The sequence below is a fragment of the Falco biarmicus genome, chromosome 12, assembly GCF_023638135.1.
Source record: "Falco biarmicus isolate bFalBia1 chromosome 12, bFalBia1.pri, whole genome shotgun sequence".
In the NCBI taxonomy this organism is placed as follows: domain Eukaryota; kingdom Metazoa; phylum Chordata; class Aves; order Falconiformes; family Falconidae; genus Falco; species Falco biarmicus.
Window position 1 is genome coordinate 858,306 of NC_079299.1, and position 16,041 is coordinate 874,346.

General features: G+C 50.2%; 1 protein-coding gene across 1 annotated transcript; it reads left to right on the top strand.

Annotated features, from left to right (window-relative positions):
• Nucleotides 1-136: 136 nt before the first annotated feature.
• LOC130157653 (uncharacterized) lies at nucleotides 137-10,757 on the top strand. The gene is made up of 5 exons (XM_056357533.1): nucleotides 137-199; nucleotides 5,313-5,377; nucleotides 9,318-9,437; nucleotides 9,634-9,807; nucleotides 9,980-10,757. The coding sequence occupies exons 1-5, from the start codon at nucleotides 137-139 to the stop codon at nucleotides 10,371-10,373; spliced, it is 816 nt and encodes a 271-aa protein (XP_056213508.1). The 3' UTR covers nucleotides 10,374-10,757.
• The last annotated feature ends 5,284 nt before the right edge of the window (nucleotides 10,758-16,041 follow it).

Genomic DNA, 16,041 nt, shown 5'->3' on the forward strand with positions numbered 1-16,041 from the left:
AGTAATTTATCAGAAACCAAACTGCCAGCTGTGCCTCAGAGCAGGGGAGCAAGGCATCCCACGGGAGGCAGTTTGACAGGCAAAGGAGTTAGGAAAGGTGACAGGTCTTGAAGGACAGCATCTTCCAGGTGCAAGAATGGGCTATCCTGATATTGAGGACACCTCCCCGCAAGGCAGTAGGAGCCAGGTGGCAGAGCAGGTAACACACTTTCTTTGCATCTCCTAAAGAGTCCCCTACCCCTAGGCAATAACCCCCCTCATGACTTCCAGAGATCGTTGCCCCCCAGCCCGTGGGGCTGATGGCTTTCTTGCAACAGCCCTGGGAGGAACTGGGGCAGGGTGTCATTTGGTGTTCCTTACCAGCCACTCTTCCTTTGTAAGCCGGAGGCAAGATTTTGTCATGTAACCTACAAAGTGACACTCAGAAAGACAAACAGATGCATAAGGAGACTGGCTTAGCTAGGCAGGGGAATCATGACCTGACGTGTTTCACACTCACCAAAAATGGGAAGGAACCGAAGTGAAACCAGTTGTTTTGTGGGAAGTGCAAATTCAGAGAGGTGTTTTTGTAGCGCTGAGCACCCAGGGACTTTGGGTTGGGATGGGGATGATGGGTCATTACTGCAATATAGACAACTCACGTGGCTACTCTCCAGTTTATAGCTGTCCTTAGACTCCTGGAGTGGGCGAACAAAAAAAAACGCAGATGAAGGTGCTCACTTCGATGGGAACTAAGGCATTATATACAGCTTCTTGCCATCTTTACCTTTCTTACCTGCTCAGAATAAAGCCAAGCCCAACACATTAGGAATGACAGTGGGAAGCCAGCCTTAAGGAGACCTTCTTCTAAGAGCTGTCAATAAAGATTACCTTTTGTAATGCCTCACAGGTAGTCTGCTCCCTGCCTGCCTGCTGGATAAGACAGCACAGGGAAGATCATAGCGTGTTCAAAAGTAATACCCCAATCAATGCAGACTGCCCACCTGTCTGATGCAAGACGGCTTTGATAAGCAGTATAGGGAGGCTTGGTGAGTCTCCATACCCCTCTGTTACTCTGTGGACTTCTTAAAGTTCACCTGGGACTGTGTCTTTTTTCCCAGCTTTCTTTGGAAATCCCTTGTTAACCTGACCTTTTTTAATGTACTATTTTGTCCACTTGTGATGTTCTTCTTTTGGATTACTCCCCAGACTACATAAAAAGCCAGTGTTGGGATGTTGCCTCCCAGGGCTGAGCAGAGAGGTTGCCTTCCTCACCGTGCTGGCAGTGTTTAAAAAGATGAAGAAGGCTGACGTGCTTGAATGCCCTATCTCGGGCACAGCTGCTTCAGTGAAGGGGCTTCTTACCCTCTGTACTGTCGCTGCCTGCAGTTCCCTGCAACCAGATGTGATGGCTTCAGGGGAGGTAGGTATGTTCATCTTTCAAGCAGGGGAGTAGAAAAGATGCTGTGGGGAAAATACACTCAGGAGATTGACCAGGGGTGGCTGTCTCCCATAGAACTTCGTAGTCTGTGGCAGTTTTTTACCAAAAGAAAGTCAGTGTTTGCCCATCTTATTTAATGGAATGGTCTCGTATGTTATAAACCATTCTCGTTGCCAGCAGGCTGCCAAAATTTCCAGATAGGCAGCTTAGGGAAGGAGAAAGGCTCACAGCAGAGGAGATGTTGGATGGCAACATCTTGCAGCAGTGCTGTGCTGGAAACTGAGGCTGGTGTTCATGCTGGAGTCCAATGCTTTTGCTCTTCAATGTCAAGTGTAGCCATATCAGGTGGGCTGGGTCAGACCTGAATGCTGAGGTCAGTTCTAACTCCTTCTAAGAGATCCAGCCGACTTACAGAGGTGGAAACATGTTAGATGGAGGTGGTCTGTCTCCTACAAGTGGCCTCAGCCATGCCACTTGGAGGGAGGAGTTGGTACCCCACAAGTTGTCTCTTCCCACAGGTAGAAAGTGATGGGTGGCTTATCCTGCATCAGGCAGAGGCATCTGGGTGTGGTGTGATGGAGGTCAGCACAGAGTCCTCCCCAGTTTGACCTCTTCGGCAAACAAGTAGCTGAGAAGAAGCAGTTTCCCATGGGCTATAGGGAGAGAGGAAAGGCACCTGGCTGCTGAGGGTACCCTGTCTGCAGGGTGAGACATACCCTGACTATGACCAACTTCTCTCCACCACTGATGACTATGGCCTAATTTACTGTCAGACAGTTTACATTGACGATGCTCAGTTTTAATGACCTGTATGTCAGAACTTGGGCAGCAGCCACAAACCACAGAGCTAGAGGACAGACACATGAGAGGAAATTATGCCACCAAGAACAGCTGAAACTGGGGCAGCCACCCCTGGGGCACGAGGTGTTTGACTGACAGTGCTTCCCCCATCCTGCAGGAGCTGCAGGGCCACGGTTGGAGGCTGCTACCTCAGCCCAGAACTTCAAAACCCATTTTCATTCTTGTTTGGGGATATTACTGGAAATCACAGGTCAGCAGTGGCTCCAGCCAGTTAACCCTGTCATGTACCCATCTGCATCCAGGTTTCTTCCCTGGGCTCGTGGAGGGCTTGTGAGCTCTCACTCAGCAGGAATCTGCCCCGTGGGAAAAGCAGAGCTGGAGAGAGGGGAACAGACTGATGTTTGTGGGTAACACATCTGAAAGCACCTGCCTTCAACCTCAGAAATCCCATTTGTTCACATCTTTTGGACAAAGCAACTGCAACTTTAGTCACCTTCCCCAAGACTAATTCAGGAAACGGAGCTGCAGGTAAAATAAAATTCCTTGACTGACCTTTTTTTTTAAAAACTCTGTCCAAATCACTAGTTGCCTCTGTTGTTAAATGCTTCATGCCTGTCTTCAGCCAGTCTTGGTGGCCAAGTATGTCAGAGCTGGGTGTCACCACCACAGGGGCCACAGCTTTCCTCCTTAGCCCTCAGGCAGTGGAGGGAGGCCTGCAGCAGCTAAGCTGTTTTGTGTTGATAACCACACCTATATAGATATTTAGATGTCTATAGTATCTGCACCATATCTACCACCATGTGTGAGCAAATCTGGGCACTATCCTGGCTTGAGAAGATCCATCTTCCCCCCCTCTCCCCATCTGCCACTGCTTTTGATGCTGCTGCTGCACAGCAGCTAATGCCTTCTTTCTTAAGTGCCTTGCCCGCTGTAGTGACTCTGACACAGGGTCTGCTCCTTGCTGTGCTCGCGTATGGCAGCTGTTAGAACCAGAGTGAGCACCGGCAGGACCCCAGCCAGCCTGTGTTGTTGAAGACGTTCCCACCGCCTCGTCTGGTGCCTGGCAGCTCCGTTTGGCCCTTGTCTTCTCACAGTATTTATCACCCAAACATCCTTTTCTTGTAGGTGCAACTTCTCATACAGGTCTCATTGGAGACGGAAAATTGATACAAATTTCCTCTGAATGAGGCTTAGCTCATTTGCAGTGCCTTGGCATCAGCAAGGTGTGGTTTAACCAAAACAACCACAGCTCTGCTCATTTTCTTGGCAGCAATGCTGAGAAACTGGGTAGTGGAGCAACCCCTCGGCTGACTTTGCCCAGTCAGACATTTATGGCCTCTCATCAAAGAAAGGCAGGGGGATGTGAGCGTGCTCGCACTTAATTTTATGGTTTTTATAGCGGAATTGGTTTGACTGGAAGTTTTCACAGCATGTTTGTTCGTGAGTCACATATGAATAGGAAAGCAGAGGTGGAATCCTTTGGGGTGGTGTTTTGCAGCACAGTCTGAGTGACTTGGCAGTCTCTGTTTTCCAGGCTCCTGAGAGCGAGGATAGGAGCCTCAGGGTGTCTTAAGCATCAAAGGAGGCGGCTACACAGTTCTGGAAGTGCCTGCAAGAAGGTTTTTGCAGCCCAGCTGGGCGCCTCATCCAGGTAGACTTTTGAAGGACTTCTTACGAGTCTGACGTGTTTAGGAAGTGCTAGAAATACTCCGGGAAAGGGACCTGCACCTTCCAGGTCCCCACAGCAACCAGAGAGCTGGTTCCTCTGTTTCCTCCGCAGGAACTGAGACAGAGGTGTCCGTGGGTGGTGGCTGAGGCAGCCTCCTGTTGGGAAGGAGGCTTCAGTTTCAGGCTTGGTATTCCTGAAATATGTATCTGTGACTGGTGCCTCCAAGCTCTGTCTACAATGCTGAGGTATTAAATCCTTGGCTCCATCACTGTTTTGCTTTTCCTGTCTATTTAGAGGAATATACGGTTGCTATTTAGCACATACATGGCACCAAGCACTCAGATCTTGGTAGGCGCTTCTGTCCACACTCCTCTCTACCTGTCTAAGCTACCAGAGGGTTTTGCAGATTTTCATGCAGTTTGAAGTTTTGCAAAAAAATCACGGGGAACTGCATGTTTTCAAGTATCTAAACTTGAAGATTGATCTGATACTGAGAACAGGATTACTTGGCAGCTCCAAGGTTGGAGAAAGCTTGGTGGAAGTAGGGAAAAATGTTATTTTGGCAGGCTTTTGAGAAGCATAACTTTTGGGCAAGTGGAACAGCACATAGATGACAGAAAAAATAGGTAAGGATGTAAAAAGTTTGGTTTGGTTTTTTTTTTTTTTTTTACTTAAGGGATCTGTAGAAGGCAACTTTGACAGTGCCTTTGCCATCCTCTGCTTATTTTGTTTGGCATTTGCTGTTTGCTCATCCTCACAAACTTCATTTCCCTGTGTCTTTCCCACCACCACCCCCCCCCCCCCCCTTTAAGAAGCAGAGCATGAAGCTTTGCTAAACCCAAGCCTCCTTGTCTCAGGAACTTTTGCAGCCACAAATTTTGGAAAACATGACTCCTTAATACTCCTTTAACATTTTGAAATAAAATTAAACAACCTAACAAGACAATCCAATTTGTAGCTTGAAATTAAGTTAGAAAATTAAATGACACTTTTTGGGCTAGGTTTTTAGCCAGTTTAAACTGTTCCATCAGTCAAAGATATGCTAATTAGCAGAAGCTGAAAAGATCTGTCTCTGCAAAAAAAACATATAATGCTGTTAGCTGAAATTTTAAACTAACTTTGTACTTTTTGTTGCATTGGCTAAAAATACATACATATATATATGTACATATTTACAGAGAAAGAGGGACCATTTCAAAAGAATAAATTAATTTCTCTGTAGCCTATCATATTTAAACAAAAACCTGTGTATCCTACGAGATAAAAAGATTGCCTCCTCTGACTGGATTTTTACAAAATAGTTTTGGGATGAATAGCCATTATCTCAATGAGTAAAAACACTTAGCACAAGTGCATGGAGATAAAACCAAGCATTTCAAAGTCCTCTGCAAGTGTGGGCTGTTTTAGCTTTGGAATTTGCAGCATTCAGGATACAACGAGGCTCAGAAGCTCCCTGCAGTTTTCGCCACAGAGCTGGTGGCTGAAGAGTAAGGCTGATACTAGATAGTTTACTCAAAATTCTTAGAGTCCCACTATTGCATGGCTGTTTTAAGCTTCCTTGTTTGTTGGTTTGTTTTTTCTAAATAATGATACCTTGGGTTCTTAAGTGACTAGATCCAAACCTATAGGCAAAGTGATGTTTCTAATTTCTGTAGACTGAAATGTGTTGCTCACGGGTGGGCGAGCAGCAGAGCACCCACCCTGTGTGTTCGGGGTTGGCGGTATGGAGGTGAGAGGCAAAAAGCAGGGAAGAGAGCAGGAGCCAGAGTGCAGTGATTGCTATGCAGCGTTCTTAGCAGCAAGCCTGAGCTTACTTCGGCCATGCTCAGCACTGCCTGACATGTGTTGGTGCTTCATCCAAACGGAGACAACTGCAAAAGAGCCCCTGGTACTTCAGGTTGGTGGTGGGAGTGTGATACCAATACAAGCTCCACCGAGGCTGTCTGGAGGCTTTAAAGGCACTGATGTGCTTGACAAAGGACGGAGTGCAGGCTGTGCCCTTGGTCCTGCTCATCCCCTCTCTTTTTTTTCTCTTCATCCTGCTGTTGAGCATGGCCCACAAAGCCTCCTCCTCATCCCTTCCTCAGGCTGGGGGTTGGGAATACTGCGCTGGCTTCCTCGCCTCTCCCCACGTCCATCTCACAGGAGAGGCACACCAAGTGGAGCCTGCCTGCCGGCCTTCCTGGGATCAATGGGAGATTAGGATCTCCTTCTGTACTGCTGTGATTGACACACGTAACCCAAGTACGGCAGGAAAAAAACAAGCCATGAGCTTGCTGGCTGCGTAGGGCAGATGGTGATCTAAATACTGCTCAGTGGCAAATGGCTTTCCAGCTAAGTGGAAGCTGCTCAGGAAATGCTCTGTCTTCATAACAGAGAAACATTATTTTTTTTGTACAAAGGACAAAAACCTTGTTATTTAGAAAAAAAACACCTCTGTAAACCAAAGAAAACAAGGTGTCATGGTTGATGTGTACTTGCATGGAGCAAACTATTTCTTGCCAGGCACTTGTATCCTACAGGTATCACAGTTTGAGTGTCTGTCTATCTGCTCCGTGCTGATGCATTCAAAGCTTTCTTGCTGATGCAACCCACATCAGCAACAGTGGAGGAAATCAACAGCCACAAAGGAAGAAAGCAAAACCTGAATTCTGAAGAAAGGAGCAAGGTATAGAAAGAAGCAGCAGATGCTGATATTTCAGGTCCTGCCTGCTTTTGAAATTCATAAGGATGCAGCTAACACTCTACAAACAAAAGTACATTTCCCTCCACTCAAATTTTAAATTCTCTAGTAGTAACAAATGTTGCAAACAGACAGTTCTTGGTATTAGTTCTATTGTACATGGTGAATGCATACCGCACTCCCACACTTGTGCAGGAAAATTGAACAGTCAAAGCAGAATCTAGTTACACATTCCAGATATATCTACTGCTCAGCTCAATATATTCATTACCTGGTATTGTTCCATAGCCGCTTTCATCAATAGACATGAACAATGCCATATACAATAAATTGGCATTCATATGGTTATGTAGATTTGATAACTCCCTAAGCAAACTGTCAGTGGAAGTCCTCTGGAAAGGATGAGTTTCCACATTTTTCAGCAGACTGGGTGCAGATGGGGCCAGAGTATTGCAAAGGCTGCCTCATTCCCAGGAGAAACTGGGAACCTGCTTTAGCTGTTGCTCTGACTTGTGAGTTTGGGTCCAAAAAGCATGGTTAGATAGGGAGCCCCTGAGATGTCCCATCACCTGTGGATGCTGGCAGTTCAGCCAGCTGGCCTCATGTGTGGGTTTCGATGCAAACCTGAGAAGAGCAGCCTTGCCCTAGGAGGTGTTGCAGGGTATCTGCAAACCGCTGTGCAAGAGACTCCCGCCCATATCCTTGTGTGTTTAGTGTCTTTAATGTCACTGAGTCAGCCTGAGCACCTCTCTCTGGCAATCCATGCAGTTGGGAAGGCTCTTATGGCCACCAGCCTTTGCTGCAGTGCTGGATCTGAGCTGGGATGGGAAAGAAACCTAAATCTTGGGGGACCTCAAGTCTGGTAGTCTCCTGGAGAAGAAACAAATACCATGAGAGATTTGGTGCTTATAAAGAACAGTGCCTGCCTGATGTTTGACTGTCAAAAATGTATGTTCCAAAAGAGCACCAGAGTATCTTGCTAATGAAACACATGTGAGGAAGTCTGGGGGAAGACTGCTGCCCCTGCCCGGTTTTTGTTGGAAGGTGTATGCAGGAGCCGTGGGCTGGCTGGTCTTACGTGTTTTATTATGGGGTCACAACACCACTTTGATTGCATGGCAGAAGGTCACATGGTAACTTCTGGTAGACTGATGATAGGGGTGAGATGGACAAGCTGTTGGGTGCATATTTGGCCTTTCCCAGCTCTAGAGCAGCAGCAGCAAGCTGTAAGCCAGGAGAGCTTGGGAACAATTACTCAGTTTCTGTGTCAGGTTTTGCCATATGAAACATCTCATGACACTTGTCTCAGCATCCAGGACCCACCTCTGCCCCAGGTGCCACTGAATGGAGAGGCAGCCTTGTGCTAGGTCCATCTGCAAGGCTGGGAGGTGGCAGTAACTCCTTCACCTGCTCCCGGCCTGAATTTAGCCTCAGGGGTATTACCTGCCTCTTGCAGTTCTTTTGCAACCCACAGCAGATAAGCAAGCAGCTGAGAGTCTCAGCACTGGTGGCGACTGCTACTCTTTCTTGATTTAAAGGACCAAAGCCCAGAAGGTCCAAGGTTTCCCACAGAAACCCACTGGCTCAGGACTTAGGACAATTTGGGCCACTTCTGCTGGGCAGCTTATAATCAGAAGCATATCCCTGGATCCGCTGGCATTGCTCCTTCTGACCCTGCCTGTCTGACAGCTCTTGGCTACCGGTGCAGGGATGCTGCTGCATCCCTCATTTCTCATGGAACTGAAGTCAAGGAATGTCACATGTTTGGAAATAACCTGTCTCTGGAGGGATGTCTGACATGTGCCACTCTACCAGTGCTGCAGTGTTTGCTTTCCTCCCTGTGTAGCTGAAATGTTGAGCCTCTGTTTGCAGAATTATGCTGCGATGGAGAGACGGGATGCAGCTTGATGCAAGCAAATGTCGATTTATTGTACAGAAGCACGAGTTTATATATACTTTCAGAAGCTGCGCGTTTTAAACGGATTGGATCTTGAAGCTAAGCCTTGCATACCAGGCAATCCCCGACTGGTGGTTAACTACCAGCAATTAACAGCAAGGTGTTACCTCTCCTTGGCCCGTCCCCCCCACTCCCCTATGCTCTCTCAGCATGACTCATCATGTTGATTGTTGTGTCTGTTCACGCTCCTTGTCCTCCCAGGGTTAGTGACCTACAAGCTCCAGCACATTCCGCTCAGCTAACTGGTTGCCACGCATGGTCCTAATTTCCAGCCCGCTCCTGCAGAATTATTTTTTTGTTTACCTACTGTCGGAGTCCTGAGGGCACTGATAGGCCTTAATGACCCTGAGCAGAGACCTCCACCCATGCACCCTGCCCATGAGCCAGGGGCCCATTCAAACTCAGGCCTGGGTCCCTGGTCCCTGCCTGAGCTGTGCTGTAGATGTGTCCGCCCACTTTCCGTTGGGCTCAGACCGTTGGTCACGGGGAGCCCACGGCCACCACAGGCAGCAGGGCAGAGCCGTGCTGGCACGCAGCGGCGCTGGCAGGAGGCAGCCTCTGGCCCAGCAGCGCTGCCACAGCACCAGCACCCCGCTTCCCAGCCTCGCCGTCGCCGGCTGGGCCCCCTCCTCGCTGCACGGCCAGGGCCCTCCTCTCCCGGGCAGGATGGGCCAGGCCAGCTGCTGCTGCGGCTCCAGGTGGGCTCCCCCCGGGCTCGGGGACACGCGGGCACAGCTGGGCCACGCAGCACTGGCGTTGCTCACGCCCGCCGCTCTCTGCTCTGCAGGGAGGCTCTCAGCGACGCCGAGCCGGTGCTGAGCGCGGATGTGCGGCTGACCCGGGGCCGCAAGAGGAGCGAGAGGCGCCTTCTGCTCCTCCACGAGGAACTGGTGGTCGCCAAGTTGCGGTAAGACCCTCAGAGCCCAGGTCCTTGTCCCCAGCCCCGGCCCAGGGACACCCTGGCACCAGCCCCAGGCCCCGGCCCCTCGGTGCTGGAGGCACCAACGTCCGTCCCAAGGGCAGGTGGGGGACAGGGCTCTGCGCGTGGGGACCCAGCCCAAGGAGCCCCCCTCCAGCTCAGTGCCCGCCTCTGCTCTCTGCAGACACGGCACCAGCCTGCGCCCACAGCTCCGCCTGGCACTGGACCAGCTGTGGGTGCTCAGCAGCGGGAAGGAGGCTGGGGGGCAGGATGGACAGGAGGAGGAGGAAGGCACCGATGAGGACAGCACCTCTGTCATCCTCGCCTGGCCCACCGGCTCCTGCATTGCCACTTTTGGGTGAGTCGTGGTCGGGCAGGACAGCTTCCCAGCCGTGCCCACGCCATCCCGTGAATACTGGCCTCTGCCTTGCGTGCAGAGCTGGGCAGGGAGCAGGCAGCTCGGTGGCAGGGAGGGAGGGATGGGGGATGTTTCCCCATCCTGCATCCCCTCGTCACCTTTTGGTCCCCAGAAGGGAAGGGCAAATGCAGCTGCTCAGGCAGGACAGAGCAACCCAGGGCTTGGACAGCGCCTCTGTCCCCATGACCAACGGTCTGAGCCCAACGGAAAGTGGGTGGACACATCTACAGCTTGGACAGCGACGGCCCCGTCTGCAAATGCAGGGGGACTTTGCCGCTCGCCAGGTGAGTTTGGGAAAGCAAGGAAACCACCTGCAATGGATTGAGCTGTGCTCACTTGTCCCGAGTGTCACCATGCAGGTTGGGCAGCCCACGGGAGGATGTCACCTGGACGGACAAGGACAACTGCTGGGCAGCGCCTGCTGGATGTGCTTCTGCGGGGACACGGAGAACTCTGCTGCTGCCCGCAGCTTGCAGGAGGGTAGGGCGAAGGCTGGCACAGGCTGACCCCGTGGCACGATGGCTCTCAAGAGCCTCTAAGTCAACACCTCCGAGCCACAGCCGCGGTTCCAGCTGCTGCCTCCCTGCCCATCCTGCCGCACCACACAGCACCGTGCTGCCGGTGGGGCAGCGCAGGGCAGGGCAGGCGCTGGGACCGCTGGCCTGGGGTCTCCATTGGTGGTGTCTTACTCCGTTTTCCTTTGCAGCAGGAGGGAGAAGCAGCAGCAGCAGCAGCAGCACCAGCAGGAGGAGGATGGGGCTGCCCTGGCCCTTCGCCCTGCGGCGCACCCCGGCCGCTGCCCAGGCGCCAGGGCAGGCGGGCTCCAGCTGCAGCAGGGTGCTCTTTGGGCAGCCCCTGGCAGTCCTCTGTGGGGAGGGCAACACGCTGCCCCGGCCCATCCAGGTAAGCCAGCCTGGACAGACGGGGTCCCCAGCCCTCCCTCCGGCTGCTCTGGAGAGGGCCTGCGTGTCCCCAGCAGCTGCGGGGACAGGGCACTGGGCTCTGCACCCCCAGAACCCGCTTCTGGTCCCAGACCCTTTGTGGCGCTTGGGCAACCATGTCTGGGGCAGAGCTCTGGTCCATTCTGGGCATTCCTGGGGAACAGCGTCCCCCAAAGAGGGGGGAACCAAATCCTGCCTCTTCCTGCCTCTGGGGGCTTATCAGAGCTTTCTGACTCTGTCATTGCAGGTGCTGACCGATTTTCACGGGCTGAACCGCTGTGACTCCTGGGCCCCTGCAGCCGCTGTTGACAATAAAAGAATCTTTTCCCTCTCCTGACCGTGTCTGCCATAGGGTCTTCTGGAGTGGGGAGCGCTTGTGCTGGGGTGGACCCTCGGGGAGGAGTTTGGCATTGTCCCTTGCCCCAGCACCCTTTCCAGCGGGCATCGGGGCTGAGCTGAGGGGCTTTAGGAGGAAAAGCAAAGCACAGAGCCACACAGGAGGGGGAGGTTGGAAGGGACCCGTGGGGGTCCTCTGGGCCAAGCCCTCTGCTCCAGCACGCTCACCTAGAGCAGGTCGCAGAGAACTGTGTGCCCTTGGCCTTTGAAGATCTCCAAGGACAGAGACTGCACAACCTCCTTGGACAACCTCTGCCAGCATCGGACCACCCTGAAAGGATAAAGTTCCTTTCTCATGAGCCGATGCAATGTCATGTGTTTTAATTTGTACCCATTACCTCCCGTTGCTTTCAGTGGATACTCTTGAGAAGAGCCTGGCTCCTTCATCTTCATTCCCTCCCAGAAGGTTTATAGTTACATAGATAGATACTATGTACATATCTACATGGCTAACACCACCACCCCATCTTCCCTCCCCCTCTCCCCTGACACACACAGGTTTTCTTGTCTTAAGCGTGCCAGCTTAAAAGCACCAGGGTAAATTTGGCTTCCTTGATACTCCTTTTCTTCTGTGTAACGTCTGTGTGGTGTGTCCACCAGCTTCATGCCTGCAGTGCTGCTCCTCTCTCTGGAAATGGCTCAGAAAGGGAAATGAAGCTATGGAAAATAGCAGCCTGTGCAAAAGAACAAGTTAACTGGACTAGAACTACTCAGCTGGGGAAAAAATGGCTTAGGGAAGACATGCTAAGGATGTGAAGAATGATGAATGCTAAGGAGAGGCCATAAAGGGACTGGTTACATTTCAGCTTCCAGCAAGACTCAGCTGTTGTCTAGGTCATAGTGAAGACAAAGAGCAGGTTCCTCATAGACCATGCACTTAAAACCGCTGCTATACACTGTAGAACTTAAATGGTGTACAATCACAGCTTTTTCTTGATAAAAATCCATCCAGAAAATATTATTCTTAAAGGTAACCACACCTGGGAACTGTAAGCCCATTGCTCCACCTGATTTGGGACAACTGTCCATCTCACTGTGCAACAGCCTGGAGCAACAGCTTTTTTCTCCTCCAAGCTTGGAAGCTCATACAACTGAAAATAGAAAATGGACTCATATTAAAACATGAACATTTTAATTTATGCATCTGATTGATATTATGCTGTAATTAAATTATATTCCCATGGTGTGTATAACATCAGGGTTGTAGTAATACAAATAATTACTAATTAACTCTAATCAGATCAGTTAGCAAATGGCAGATTCCAGATGAGTAAGCTGGCCAACAGTGTGTGGTGAGGAAAGCCAAGGAAGAATGAAGAAAAGCTAATTTGTGCTGATGGATAAGGGAGGAAGTGAAAATAACAGGAAACTGATTTTTAAGAGAACTCTCCTGCCAAAGAAAACAAGAATGCAATCTTAAAGGATCCTCTAGGCAACAGTCCTCACCCTGCAGCTCAATTCTTGGAAAAGCCTCCACTTTGACCTGTCACACTGTGCCTTGACACCCTCCCAAATGCTCCTGCCTCTCACTATGCTTTGGTGCTGAAGTAAATAAAGGGCCAGTACACAATACCTTCAGCCAAAGGAACCCTCCTAAGCTGCCTCCCAGCTGACAATTCTTTGATGATGACAAGTGATGATGGCACTTCAGTGCCTTTCTCGGCATGCCAGCAGCACCTTGGCATAGGAATTTGGGAACGAGTTCCTAATCAGTTGATCCCACTCATCTCCAGGTAACTGCAGTGCTGCAGAGGCAACTTTGAGCTGCAGAGATGGCTGGATTGGGAAGGCCCGGGCATATGTGGTGGGAAGAGCAGTGTGACAAAATACCTGGGCATGGGTGTCAGGAAGCACAGGTCGCAGGAAAGTACAGTATCTGGATGGTGCTGAAGATGCAGAGAGCCCAGCTTGAGCACACTAGAGTATGTCTCCCAAGGCTTCCTCTCTAACTAGCAGATAATCACAGCCCTCTGACATGTAATTCAGAGCATTAATCTCTTGTTCTGAATTGCCCTCTGGAGACACTGATTTCTCTCTATTAACTACTGCAGGAGCCAGCAGAGAATGAGTCCAACAGGAGTTCAATGTTTTGCTGCAGTACACACCCCAGAGATACAGACATGATCATCTCAGACCTAAGGATGCTGGACTAGCACCTGAGCAATGTGACAGCTTAGGAAATAGTTGCAAGTGTTTGGAGTTCAGGGTCTGGCAAGATCCAGAAGGCAGGAAAAAGGCTGTTGCCTGTTGCCCTTGCAGAGCCAGATCAGTTGAGGACATTGTGTCTAATGTTCAGAAGAAGGTTGATGTCAGGACTGGGTGGGAGCCAGGGGCTTGGGCAGCGTGGGCTGAACAGATGGAGTGTGTGTCTTGGTGCCTGCAGCTTCTCTTCTGAGAGCACCAGCATGGAGCTGCTTGGCTGTGTCCTCAGTGCCATGAGGTCCCAGCTCTGTCTAGCATGAGCCCCATCGACCAGCACTGGGATCATGTTTCTCTGAGCTTCTGGGTTTGTTCCAGATGTGTGGGAGCAGCCTCTGTAAGGGGAGACCAGGGCATGAGAGGAGCAGATGAGGACATAAAGCATTCAGCTTAAGAGTTTTTTCCCCATTCAGGTCGTTCTCAGACCCCTGCTGGCAGGGCTAGGTCCTCACCTTCAAACTCTGGGAGTCTTTAGGACAGGGGAGATTTGTGGAAGGTATGTGACAGCAAGAAAAGAGGATCTGCCATTGCATGCGCTGGGGAGTCTTTCCCAGGCAGAAGTAAATGCTGCTGGAGACGCAGGTGGCACAGGGCAGATCCTGCCATGGGGAGCCTTCTCATGGGGAGCCTTCTCATGGGGAGCCTTCTCAGTGCTTCCCTCGTGCTCTTGCTGAATGGGGTCAGCTGATGCTACCTGAAGACATGTATTGGGTTGGAAGTAGCCTGACTTCCCCTTCACATCTCCCACTGACTGAGTCACCCCGTTGCTCACTCTTTCCCTCCCAAGCCCCTGCCTGGCTCTCTAGCAGCTGCAGGCTGAGCCTGGGCGCTGTGGCTTGGCCCTACTGCCAGCTGTGCGGGCTTTGCTTCCCTGCCACGCTTTAATGCACAGCGCCAGGTGTGAGGAGGCCATCCTGTGGTCTGCACCCCGGACGATAAAAGCATCCAGGTCTGCCTTTGCAGCTGGCCATAGCAGAAACCCAGCTTCACGTCCCCACTAAGCAGGGGCGCACAGCACACCCGGGATCTGACGCGGGGGACTCGGGACATGCGCTGCTTTCTGCTTGGCGCAGCTATGTCACTGTCGGCTCAACACATTTTACCTGTCCTCTTTCCGCCTGCCTCTATCAGAGGGCACCTGTGGCTCAGTCTGCTAAAGTGTCTAACCCTTCGGCTCCAGGATCACGAGCTTTACTGCACTAAAGGAGGAGGATGTGCTTCCAAAGACAGATTGCCCAGTGCAGAGGGCTTAGGATAGCTCTTCTTCACAGGACCGAGGAGAATTTCTCTGCACATCAATGAAGTATGAGAATCTGGGACTGGGGCTTCCTATGTGATAGCCAATATTGCAATCCAAACATCTGTTTCTGGCTTGAAACAGCAAAATATTGTATTTCAGCAGTTCCTAAAAAAAAAAAAAAAAAGAAAAAGAAAGAAACCAAAATATTTTTAAACAGTTTGGATCTGCCAAACAAATTTTCAATTAAAAGAAAATTCAAAATGTCCTCTTGCCAGCTGGACTGCAGTTTGATGGGTATCAAATATTTTAGAGGCAAATAATTTCAAAAGAAAATAGCCTGTGTTACATCTCAAAAAGGTCAGTGAGAAATATTCTGCCATTGTGAAAGGGTTTCACTTTTTATTTTCTCAATTATAAAATGTCCTTGAAACAAACATCTTCCTTCAGCCAAGCCTTCCTTTAGAATAAATGGCATTTTCTGATGGAAAATGTTCTAAGCAAACATAAAATGATTAGAAAATGTGACCAGCTCTAATTGCTGCTGTGTGCCAAGAGTATGGCAACAGGTCCTTTTCTTGGAGGGCAGCAGGAAAAGGGAAGTTGCCTGAGCTTTTTTTTTTATTTGGTGATTCAACAAGTCACTGGCTGCTCAGAAGTTACTGGTAAGAGTTCACAGGCAAGACTTCAGAAATCATCAAATGAACTAATTTATCAAATTAAAAAATAAAGCAAGAAGAAATTGCTTTAGATTGTGCCAGGGGAGGTTTAGATTGGATGTTAAGAAAAAATTCTTCACCAGAAGGGTTGTCAAGCCCTGGAATAGGCTGCCCAGGGAGGTGGTTCAGTCACCATCCCTGGAGGGATTTAAAAGACGTGTAGATGTGGTGCTCAGGGACATGGCTTAGTGCTGGGCTTGGCAGTGCTGGGTTAACGGTTGGATTCAACGATCTTAAATGTCTCTTCCATCCTAAACAATTCTATGATTCTATGAAAATTCCTGGAATCATCCTTCCCACATGGATGCTGAAAAATTTTGGCCTTAACTATGCATGCTAGAAGAACCTCAGGGAAGAGAACGGTGCAGTAGTTCATATTCTCTTTTTCCTCAGGGATGGACCACCAAGCACTGGAATAAAAGTTTTGCTCCCACCCCTAATCTACACAGGGGTTGTATCTGTCACCCAGTGGATGGAGTGGGGCACACAGTAGCTGGTGAGGTGCCAGAGATGTGCCATGGGGTTTTGCTACAGGTGACTCAGGTGACAGGACACTGGCTCTAGGAGGCTTCTCATTGCACCCAGATTGGCAGGTCAGTGTCTGTAGCTGATGATACTCACTGATCCTCAAAAGGTCTTGGGAGCAGGAGGGAAATGCCCTTTTTACTGTCCCATGGACCAA

Excerpts from the sequence above, each read along its gene's own strand:
- LOC130157653 (XM_056357533.1), top strand. The coding sequence starts at position 137 with ATGGGCTATCCTGATATTGAGGACACCTCCCCGCAAGGCAGTAGGAGC. Across the intron at positions 200-5,312 it reads GGAGCCAGGTGGCAGAGCAG|CATTCAGGATACAACGAGGC; the intron begins GTAACACACTTT and ends TGGAATTTGCAG. Across the intron at positions 9,808-9,979 it reads TCCTGCATTGCCACTTTTGG|AAGGGAAGGGCAAATGCAGC; the intron begins GTGAGTCGTGGT and ends TTTGGTCCCCAG.